This window comes from Thamnophis elegans, chromosome 5 (assembly GCF_009769535.1).
Source record: "Thamnophis elegans isolate rThaEle1 chromosome 5, rThaEle1.pri, whole genome shotgun sequence".
NCBI lineage: Eukaryota > Metazoa > Chordata > Lepidosauria > Squamata > Colubridae > Thamnophis > Thamnophis elegans.
The window spans coordinates 56,108,774-56,120,786 of NC_045545.1; the positions used below are offsets into that span (position 1 = coordinate 56,108,774).

At 44.1% G+C, this 12,013-nt stretch overlaps 1 protein-coding gene across 1 annotated transcript in view; it reads left to right on the forward strand.

The window, feature by feature from the left end:
- LOC116509421 (complement decay-accelerating factor transmembrane isoform-like) overlaps window positions 1–11,678 on the forward strand; it is a 48,954-nt gene extending 37,276 nt beyond the window's left edge. The window contains exons 5-8 of the mRNA XM_032218579.1: window positions 262–356; window positions 2,715–2,909; window positions 10,086–10,180; window positions 11,619–11,678. Of these exons, the coding sequence (XP_032074470.1) occupies window positions 262–356; window positions 2,715–2,909; window positions 10,086–10,180; window positions 11,619–11,678 (445 nt within the window). The remainder of the gene's footprint in view (window positions 1–261; window positions 357–2,714; window positions 2,910–10,085; window positions 10,181–11,618) is intronic.
- Window positions 11,679–12,013: the final 335 nt, after the last annotated feature.

Consider the following 12,013-nt stretch of genomic DNA (forward strand, 5'->3'; position numbering starts at 1 on the left):
CTTACGTATTCTTCATGTCTTCCAATAGTGTAGCCATCGCTGCTGTAATTGAGAGATATCTTTCATTTCCCAGAAATATGGACTTCTCAAGAGACATATTTCTTCAAATAATATGCCCAAAATGTTGTAATTCGACCCTGATAATTTATGCTTTAAATAATGCAGTAAACGTCAAAAAATGTGATTTTTTGGCTATCTATTTTGCAATCTTTTAAAAGAGAAAGTGATTACAATGTATTGTGTTCTTTTTCTTTTCTTGAGGTACCAATTAATTGGATCACCTACAATCCAGTGCTTATCACGTGCATATGATGATAATACAGTCGTATGGAAACCAAAGCCTCCAATATGTTTCAGTAAGATTCTTTACTTCTTTCGAACAGCCTGAGCCCAGGCTTGTGATTGCAGCAGGGGACTGAATGGGTATAAAATGCTTAGAACAGGCTGGGATCCCACTGGAGCATCTCTAAGTTTAGCAGTGTTTCATGCTAGTTTCAGATGCTGAGAAATTGGATTAAAGCTAACACAGGGAACTAGCAGTCATGTGGGTATCCATGACTTTTTTTCCCTTTGTGTTTGTTCTACTTTAATCTTTCTTCTGGAATTAAATTCTCTCTCTCTCCCTCCCCTCCCTCCCTCCCTCCCTTCCTTCCTTCCTTCCTTCCTTCCTTCCTTCCTTCCTTCCTTCCTTCCTTCCTTCCTTCTTTCTCCATCCTTGGCATTTTGCATGCCTTCCAAGAACCAGGATAGGATTCCATGGCATTGTCGGGCCAGGAATTGAGATAAAAAGTTGGGTATCATGTGCTATATTCCCATGTTGAGAGATGAACTCATTCATTGACTTTATGTATGGGAAATGGGAAGAGTGGTGAGTCTTGTATTGCACAACAGGGCCCTTGGAATGGATTTTTCCTACATACTAATATCAACTTGATCAAATTCCAGAGGAAGGAGAACAATTGTAATAGTGTCCCCTTCTCAACATTTTAAGATAGTCCACAAGTATGCCATAGATAATGGTAGCAAATGCCATGGAAAGATCAAGCAGGACCAGGGAAGTTGTTTTATCCTTAACCCTGATCCTGTGAAGGATCATTTTCAAATGCAATCAATATCATGTTAGCATTGTATTCAGATCTAAAACTCAACTGAAAAGATCAAGATCATTCATTTCATAACCCTGTAGAGTTGCTATACACAATCTCCACTGCCTTCTCCAAAGATGGAAACTGCTGGGTCCAGTGATATATTTTTTGAAGAAACAGGTACAAGTGTTCACTCAATAATGAATTAACCCTCATTTGGACCCTCATATTGATTTCCTCCTAGATGGCTTAACCAAGAAAAGCATAAATCTAATTCAGAGATGGTAAAAATAACATCCCCAAGGACAGCAAGGTTAGAGCTAACCTAAACTGAGATGGAATGATGTTCCATAGGGCAGAAGCCACAGCAGAGAATGCCATCTTCCTACGTCCATCAGCCAACACTCCTTAGCCAATGCCAGATCTAGGATAGGTGGAAATAATTGGAGAAACCCTAATCCCAATACATGAAGGGCTTGAATTGTCCCTGAAAGCATACTGGAAGCCAATGCAGCTGTGCAAAGACCTTGAGCAAGAACAGCAAGTACAGGAGGACCTCCAGATTGAATACTAAGTGTGTTTGTGGAAGTGCCACCCATCTAACATCCAAAATTGAAAGTCCCTGGAACAAGGAAGCCCCAAAATCCAGAACCATTTGTTTTTACTCGGGCTGAGCAGAAGCCTATTGTCTCATTCACGCCCCCATAGCTTCCATGCATTGAGAAAACCTCCACAGTAACACTAAGATAGCTAGGGTGGAGATACTTATAGCTCATCCCAAACTCTAGGATGGCAAAAGAGCTAAACTCTCATGTCCCCTCCCCTCATATCAACACCAACTATAATTGTCTGTATAAAAGGAGAATCAGCACGACACTATGCCACCCACACCCAAGTCCTAGAGCCACCCCAGGATACCATGATTGATGGTATCAAAGCTGCTGAGATGAAGAACAAGGATGGATGCATCACCCCCATCTTGCTCCCACCAGACATCATCCAATTGTAATCAATGCTGTCTCATTCCAAATCAGGTCAGAATCCTCATTGGAAAGGCTCCAGACAATTTGCTTTTTCCAGAGCCCTCTAAATCTTTAGCACAGCTGCCCTCTCTACAATCCTTCCTAAAAATGGAATGTTGGAAACTGAATGGAAATAATTAAGGATAGTGAGATCTACTAATGGCCCTTTGTGAGGAGTAAACCAAGAGATGGCAGGAACACATCTTTTTCAGAGAGAAATTCACTATTATCAGAACCCAACCAAAGGTCCTTTGACCAACCAGGATGCATTGATCTAATAATACAGAGGTGACCAAGCGAACAGCTTGAAGGATCCTAGCTAATTCATCAGGCCTGACAGGATCAATTTTCCTCCTCCTTGATAATCTAGCCAGACCTGACCTCCAGTAGCCTTTGTAAAACTATATCCAGCTGACTTGGTGTTATCATATAGTGACTGTTTAGGTGAAGATATTGATGGTAGATGGATGGATGGATGGATGTAGTCAGACACAGACACACAGACAGACAGATGATATAGACAATCCAGTTTCCTCTCCTAGAAAAATTAATTGACCATTTGTTTTGGCAGGTTTTTTTTTTAACCAATTACACAATTTTGTTTCAGGGCCCACTTGTCCTCCTCCTCCAGAAATAAAGAATGGAATTTATACTGGAGGAAAGAATGTAACTTTTCCTCTTTACTCAAATGTGACCTATACCTGTGATCTTGGGTTTTCACTTTCTGGAGGTGATCTTCTGCATTGTATAACTGAAGATAATGAAACTGGGATCTGGAGAGGGTCTGTTCCTGAATGCAAAGGTAAAATATAACTTCATTTTTTTACTAAGTTGAATGATGTTTTAAATTTCAATTCAGTGATTTTTATTAGCTTTTTAGAAAAAAGATGTAAAATATGAAATATTAACTTTGATGTTTTGTATAATATTTAATATTTTATGCTGAGATACTTTCCCAAGTTTTTTTTAAAAAGAAACAAACACATTGAGTATGTCAGTGATGTTGTTCCACAGATAACATGGACAGCTTCCACAAAGAAACATACTTTGGAGTTTTGTTCTTTTTTCTCCATTAAGCAAGAAAAATTCTTTCGCCTTTCTATATGCAAAATAATACATCTGGATTTAACAATAAACATTATATATTTTGTTGAATACAACTATATGTAACAAACATATGTATTTAACTTTAAATGTAAGTAGAAAATTAAAATATTTTAAATACTTTTATAAATATATAGTGCTATTCTAGACACTGGATAATTTTCAAAACTTGGCTTGCCTTATGTAATAGCATAAGAAATATTTTTTCATCAGCCTATTATTAACTCTACCTTTATTGGATATTATCTGGCACTAAAAGCTTTCTTGTTGTAAGGAAGTGTTTTCAAAGGTTATGAGGTCATCAACTGGGAAAATAAATCCAAATCCAATTGCAAATCTTTGAGTATCCATGGAAAGTTGCATGTCTCTTTCGGTAGTCTCCAAAGAATGATGTTTTACATTTCAATTCGGTGATTTTTATTAGCTTTTTAGAAAAAAGGAATAAAATATGAAATATTAAATTTGATGTTTTGTCTAATATTTCATATTTTATGCTGACTTTCCCCCCAATTTTTTTTTTAAAGAAACACATTGAGTATGGCAGTGTTGCTGTTCCACAGATAGTCACCAAAGAGTATGGGGAATCAAAAGGAATTGCTTTTGATTCTGCTGTGTTTCTGAAATATCTCCCACCTGTTTCAGAGATGGTAGATTTCTAGCAATAACGTTGGGTCTATGACTAGAAATAGGAGTTTCTTTTCCTCTTGTGGGTCTCCTTCGCCTCGCCTGCAGCGCCCGCTTCCCGCAATCTGCTCTACCTCAAAGCGGTGAAATTGACAGTGCGAGGCATCATCTGGCTCTGCTCTTTGTACGATAGACTGACCTGTCTGTAAAAACGTGCTTTATAACGCAAGTCTGGAGTTAGTGCTCAAAAACAGATTTACAGAGTTAGAAGGGACCTTTTTCTTGGCGCATGTGTGAAGGAACATGTCTGCCGAGCTTATCGCTCCGGCGTCTGTACGGGAAAACAGCCAAAAAAAAAAAAAAAGAGTAATTGGCCTCAGAAATTGAGCTGGAGAGAGGCCAGGGCACGAGCGATTTCTTCGGGGGTCTGGTGCTGGCAGCGGACTGGAGAGACATTGCTCTCCAAGGCTGCCTTTTGAGAAAGACGCCGCCGCCGCCTGGGAGCCGCTCAGAAGACGCCGCAGCCCAGCTGGTCTGGAAAAGCGTTTGAAGACGCCGCCCGGGTGCCGTTTGGAAGGCGCCGCGACCCAGCTTGGTCGGAGACGTTTGGGTGACACCGTTTGGGAGTTTTTATGATCCAGCTGGCCTGAGAGAGCTTCGACCCTCCGACCCTTCTCTAACTGCTGGCTGAGAGAGCCTCGCCCCCCCCCTACTGCTGCTTTGTTTGCCGCGACTGCCGCTGTGCTTCTGGTTTGCTGAGGCCGTTTTAAAAACGCCGCGGCTCAGCTTTAGAGGACGCCGTGGCCTAGCTGCAGAGGGGGTTTGGTCTCCTCGCAACTACCATTCTGGCTTGGTGACTATGACCATTGCAGGGCTGCTGTTGGCTTGTTAGACCTTGGTTTGCCGATGCAACTGGGAGAACGCTGTGGCTAAGTTTGTTGGAGGACACCGCCCCCCCCCCGTTTGTTTGGGGAGCTTCGACCCCGCTATGACTGCTATGACTGCCGCCCTGACTATCTTAATCACTGTTAGGCTGCTGCTGGCTTGCTGTTCTATTGGCTCGCCGAAGCCACCCTGAAAACGCCCCGGCTTAGCCGTCTGGTCTGTTTTGTCAGCGTGGACCGGGTGAAGGGGTGGCTAGCCTGGATGGGTGGGTTAGGGCCTAGGGTGATCGAGCGGCTAGTCTGTAGCCACCATTACGGCCCTTCTGAACTTTTCCCCCATCCAGTGCCTTTCAACCTACAACAGCCGTCTTTCCATCTTATTGGGCGTGCAAGGTTTGCCCTCCTTTGTGGCTGGGGGGTGGCTTTCTTGTTTACCATCCTTACCATCTACTCTAGCTGGCCCCTCCAATTACGTTTCATCTTTATGGACTTAGCCCGCTGGACTTTTAGTTCTGCATCTCTCCCCCCGGACTGCGTCTATTACCGTGGCTATCATCGTCCACTATTACCTCAGAAACTTTACCCTAGCCATCTCGACTATTATTCTTCCTATACTAGACCTTTAGAGAAAGAGGCCTTTTTAGCTCCCTCACTTCGTGCCGGCCTTGACCGGTTTATTGTGCTGTTGCTCTATGGACTTTTATGTCTTTATGTATGGATTGTTCGCTTATTTTATCACCTTTTTATACCTGCGCAATTTTTCTTTGTAAGTAGTGTGGGTGTGTATGATTGTAAGCGAATGATCCCACTTTTTAAACTTGTGTAATTCCCTTTTATATTATATTGTTGTATTTTTAAATTTTCGTGGGGGTGTGAGTGAGTGAGTGTTTGAGTGTGTAAGCGAGATTGGGATGGGAACCGGGTTCCCCCACACTGAGCGCTTCGCAGAAGTGTTGGGGGGATCTGGGCCTATTCCAATCTCAGGATAACTGATTCGAAGGGCCTGTCGGGAAATGCGGGGGCTATGGGGGTGGGTGGAGGGACTACAGACACGGGAGTGGGCCGGAGCATTACGGTCTTAACAGGGAGGGGCAGATATGGCGGGGACTTTAGGGCTGGCCATTACCGGGGAAGGAGGGCTCGCTACGTTACAGAGATCCCCCCTTCCGGCCCTATGAGTCCCACTCCAAGGCCAGATGGTGTGAGTAATCAGGACCCTGGTCTCAGGCTGCTGTCGCTAAATGCCAGGTCTGTAGTTCACAAGGCTCCCCTCGTCCGGGACCTAATTTTAGACGAGAGGGCAGACCTGGCATGTATTACTGAAACCTGGCTGGGCCCGGAGGGAGGAATCCCCCTCACTGAAATGTGCCCAGAGGGTTTTCAGGTGCTTCATCAGCCGCGACCCCAGAGAAGGGGTGGGGCTGTGGCTATTGTTATCCAAGAGTCTCTAGTACCTCGTAGGATCCCTGCTCCGGAGCTTGTTGGGTGTGAGTCCTTGCTGGTGAAGTTGGACCTCAAGGGTCAAGTGGGCTTGCTGTTAACGTACCTGCCTCCCAACAGCGTTGCAGCAGCCCTCCCCTCGCTCCTCGAGTCAGTAGCTGAGCTGGCAATTGAGTTTCCCAGGCTTATGGTTCTGGGGGATTTCAATTTGCCTTCGCTCGGTGAACACTCTGATGGAGAGCAGAAGTTCATGGCTTCCATGACAGCCATGGGCTTGACCCAAGTAATTTGGGGCCCGACTCACTCGGCGGGTCACACGCTCGACCTCGTATTCCTCTCGGAGCAGTGGAGTTATGATCTTGGTTTGAGGGGTAGCGAGATCTTACCCCTGTCATGGTCGGACCACTACCTACTGAGGCTTGACTTTCGGAGACCAAACCCCCACTGAACCGGTTAGGTGGTTCCACCCCAGGCGCCTTATGGACCCTTTGGGCTTTCAGACGGAGCTTGGTGTTGTTCCTGATACCCTGGCCCGCAGTCCGGCGGAGACTCTGGTTGCTGCCTGGAATTCAGCAGCGGCAGAGGCTCTTAACCGGATTGCGCCTTTACGGCCGATCCGAGGCAGTGGATCCAGGAGGGCTCCTTGGTTTACTGAGGAACTCCGGGAGATGAAGCGCCAAAAGAGATGCCTAGAGCAACGATGGAGATCCAGTAAGTCTGAGTCAGACCGAGCGCTTTTAACATCCAGCATCAGAGTCTACCTTCGGGCAATCAGGACGACAAAAAGAACACACATTGCCTCTCTGATAGCTTCCGCTGAGTCGCGCCCAGCCGCCTTGTTCAGGATAACCCGTTCCCTCCTAAATAGGAGGGATACGAGCGATCCTTTGCAAGGCAGAGCTGAGGACTATGTCCAATTCCTCGCGGATAAAGTTGCTCGGCTTCGGACGGACCTGGACTCCAATTGCGCAGAGCCAGCCGAGGCACCAGGGGAGAATCTGGATGGACATTACTGGATTGATTTTCAAGCTGTTACCCCTGAGGACGTGGACAAGGCCATGGGAGCCGTAAGTGCCTCCGCATGTGTGCTGGACCCGTGCCCCTCCTGGCTGGTTGCTAACAGCAGGGAGGTGACACGGGGCTGGATCCAGGCGGTTGTTACTTTCTTTCCCCCCTGCTTTAAAGGCGGCAGTGGTGAGACCCCTTCTGAAGAAGCCATCTTTGGATCCAGCCGTTTTAAACAACTATCATCCAGTCTCTAACCTCCCCTTCGTGGGGAAGGTTGTTGAGAAAGTGGTGGCCTTTCAGCTCCGGCGGTCCTTGGAGGAAACCGATTATCTAGATCCCTTCCAGTCGGGATTTAGGCCTGGCTACAGCACGGAAACTGCTTTGGTCGCTCTGACCGATGATCTCTGGAGAGCCAGGGATGGAGGTCATGCCTCCGTCCTAGTGCTCCTTGACCTCTCAGCGGCCTTCGATACCATCGACCATGGTATCCTTCCGCGACAACTGCGGGAGGTGGGGGTGGGAGGCACTCTTCTACGGTGGTTCTCCTCTTACCTCTCGGACAGGTCGCAGTCGGTGTTGGTCGGAGGGCAGAGATCGACCCCTAGGCCCCTGAATCATGGGGTGCCGCAGGGTTCGGTCCTGTCCCCCCTGCTGTTTAATATCTACATGAAGCCGCTGGGTGAGATCATTCGACGGCACGGGATAAAATACCATCAGTATGTGGACGATACACAGTTGTATCTGTCTGCCCCTTGCCAACTCAGTGAAGCGGTTGACGTGATGTGCCAGTGCCTCGAGGCTGTTAGGGTCTGGATGGGGGTTAACAAGCTTGTACTCAATCCGGATAAGACCGAGTGGCTGGTGTGTTTCCCTCCTACTAATTGGCCAAGTTTTCCATCTCTCATGCTGGGGGGGTCAAACAGTACGCCCCTCAGACAGGGTCCGCAATTTGGGAGTCCTCCTGGACCCACAGCTGACTTTCGAACACCACTTGTCGGCTGTGACCAGGGGGGCATTTGCCCAGGTTCGCCTGGTGCACCAGTTGCGTCCCTACCTGAACCGGGAGGCCCTCACAACAGTCACTCGTGCCCTTGTGACCTCTAGACTGGACTACTGCAACGTGCTCTACATGGGGCAGCCCTTGAAGAGCATTCGGAGACTTCAGCTTGTCCAGAATGCAGCCGCCCGAGCGATCGTGGGTGCACCTCAGTTCACCCACGTAACACCTATCCTCCGCGAGCTGCACTGGCTGCCTATTGGTCTTCGGATACGCTTCAAGGCGCTAGTCGTCACTTATAAAGCCCTTCATGGTATTGGACCTGGGTACTTGAGAGACCGCCTGCTGCCAATTACCTCCAATAGACCAATTAGATCCCACAGATTAGGCCTCCTCCGAATTCCATCCGCCAGCCAATGCCGGCTGGCGACTACCCGGAGGAGAGCCTTCTCTGTGGCTGCTCCGACCCTCTGGAACGAGCTCCCTGTGGAGATTCGAACCCTCACCCCCCTCCAGACCTTCCGCAAAGCCCTTAAAACCTGACTGTTCCGACAGGCCTGGGGCTAAAGAGCTTTTGCCCCACTCCTCGAATGGTATGGTTGTTGTGTGCTTTTAAATTGTGTATTGTTTTGTTCGTCTTTTTTATCCCTTATCTGTATCCCCTTCCCTGACTTGGATTGTGAGCCGCCCTGAGTCCCCTTCGGGGAAAAGGGCAGCATATAAGTGCAATAAATTCAATTCAATTCATTTGCCACAGCAAACTTACCATGGCCAACTCACTGAGGGACAACTCAGCACAGCCAATTTGCCATAGGACCACTCACTGTGGGACAAGAATTACCCTGATATCAAAGAAATGTGGAATAATTAAAGAAAGTATGCAAGAGGAGGGATAGAATGAATGAAAAAATAAAATGTTTTATTTATTTTAAATAATTCAATAGAATTGTTAAATTGTCCTGCAGTGAATTGTCCTGTGATGAGTTGAACGTAGTGAGTTGTCCAGCTGCAAGTTTGCTCTGGCAAATTGTGCCATTCCAATATTTGCTGTGTTGAAAAACATTGCCATCTGTGGGGTGGTGGGGCAATCTGGTATGGAAGTTGCTGGTCAGACTTCAGAATAGAGGTTAATATTCTACCTGCTCCTCCTTTTACAGGTGCTTGTGCCCACATGTGCAGGTAGTCATTGACTTACAATAATTTTTTAATGACTGAAGTTACCACACACTGAAAATAGTGACTTATGACTGTTTTTCACACTTATGACTGTTGCAGAATCCCCATGGTCACATGATCAAAATCTGGATGCTTGACAACTGGCATAGATTAATGTCTACTTTTCTGTAATTCTCTCTCTGTACCTTTATTCTGTTCCTATCCGTCATCTTTCTCTTTTTACTGATGGAAAAGTAAAAGTAAAGGTTCTTGGAGGAAAAAAAATATTTTTAGAAACATTTCTACTGGAAAAATGGAAAAAGTAGAGGAAACACGAATTTTCTTTGTAAATAATGAATGCAATAAGACAAGATGCCACGCATCAGTATCTTTTATTGACTCCCAATGTTTTCTATAATAGAAAACAGGAAGACCTTTCTCAGTATATCCAATATCTTATTATTCATGTATGCAGAAGACAACCTGTGCTTCCAACAGGCATTGCCACTTTCACCAAAGAGGGAGCCAGATTTGCTTGTGCTAACACTTCAGAACCTCTAGAACACTAGTTAAAAGTTCTGGAAACATCTAATATAAAATCAATAACATAATATGAACATTATTATATGAGCAAAGCAAATTATACTAGTGCGTTGTATGTTCTTAAAACAGTAATGCCAATTTAGATCAGTGAAGGACAGTGTAGAAATAGATCCTGCATGTAATTCTAATAAATCCCTAAGGCTTGTTTCTTTTGGTGGTTTAGACATTATTCGTGAGGTGAAAGAGCCTATTAAGGGCTACTTACGTGACCTAATTGTAGTCTTAGGACGCAAGCTGGACATCCCTGCTATATACAAGGTATGTGTCCATTAACCTGTGCCACAAGTTTTTATTTTACATGCTGGAGGCCAGTGAAGAGTTGCGGATTCCGTTCCAACCAGTATGGTTGGAATGGGCTTGCTGGTGTCCACGGGCGCAGCGCACACATGTGTCTTGGCGCTTCTGCGAGCCTCTGCGATACTCCAGCTGCTCAGTGGAGCATCGCGCAGGCGCCATACATGCTGTGCATATGCGCAGAAGCGCTGAAGACGTAAAAGGACAGTTTTTTTATTATAACAATACAATGTCCACCGACTCCACCTATTCAGAAATAACAAATTGATTTCAAGGTTTTTTTTAAAAAAATGTGATCTATTGAACAAGAATTAGTGCTTGTTTTATACCACACTAGAGGAAATCACATATTTGGTTTCAGCTTTCCTGAAAGTCCAAGTGTCAATGATTGTTCATAAGCTAAATTTATTTCAACATCATCAAGCATTGTTTTATTCAAAAATAGATGACTCAATGGAAAGATTGAGTGCATATTTCCTCCTTTGTCTTCCCATTACAAAATGTTAATGTTAATATAGCCTTCTCCAAATTAAGCTGGATGCCAGAGGATTTATACATTCATCAGCTTTGATATTCAAAATGTTTACTATAAATAAATTGTAATTCCCAAATTTTAGTCAGCCTTTCTCAGTTCTTGCCCAGCACATTATAAATTGAACTCAATGAAAAACTAATGGACATTTAACAGTTTTGTCATCGTTCTATCGTAGAGGAAGGAGGCTTTGAAATTTGTTCAAATCATAGCTAAGTTACTTGTGTGCATTTAAAAATCATTTTACTTTTTAAACATGTAAAAACTAGATTAAAGCATTAAATAACAAATACAATAAGGTATAAATTAAATTAACACTATTAAGAAACTATAGAACAGCTAATGAAAGATAAGAGAAAATGTCTGGGCAAACAACTAAGATTTTAATATATAGTAGAAACATTCCACAATTGTGTGTGTGTGTGTTTTTATCCCTTATCTGTACCCCCTTCCCTGACTTGGATTGTGAGCCGCCCTGAGTCCCCTTCGGGGAAAAGGGTGGCATATAAATGCAATAAATTCAATTCAATTCAATTGTTTACTGAACAGATATGGAGAGTTGATTTCATGTGGTTAGTACCATAATTGAGAATGTGCACTTCTGCATTACAATTAATATCAATAACCTACAGTACACCTATCAGGATGTAAGAGCTGCTAGAAGTTATTCAAATTTTAGATCAAAGTTGCTTAGGACCAGAGAAATCAACAGTGGTTTATTAAAATGACTGAATGACTAAATGAATTAGTGCAGATACTTCAGAAATGGATGTATGTAGAATTCTGAGCCATTTGCAGCTTTTGAACTACCTTCAAGGAAAATCCCCTAATTTCATCTTTAAGCTATTAACCTAAAATTATTTCTATCAGAAAAGGCTGGAGTTGCTGTACAAGCCAAAATTGTTCTACCCAATGACAGGAATCCAATAACAAGAGTTAAATCCACAATAAACTTGACTAAGTTCTATTCTTACTAGGGGAATGCAATCTTCTCCAAAATAAATTACATACCTTCCAAGCCAGGGATCAACTTCTCAGTCGTATTTATCTTGTTTCATAGTGCTTTGCATTTATTCTCAGCCTTAGCCATTCTTTTTTGTGAAAAATCAAGATTAACTACCATGCAGCAACTTTTCTAAGTGTCATAGCAGTTCCTAGAAAAATGCCAACGACTGAATACTGGTTTAACTTTATTGCTTTCAAAAAAAAAAACATTCTATCAATCTTAAGAGCAAATCTGCTATTTTTTAAATGCTCTTATTTAA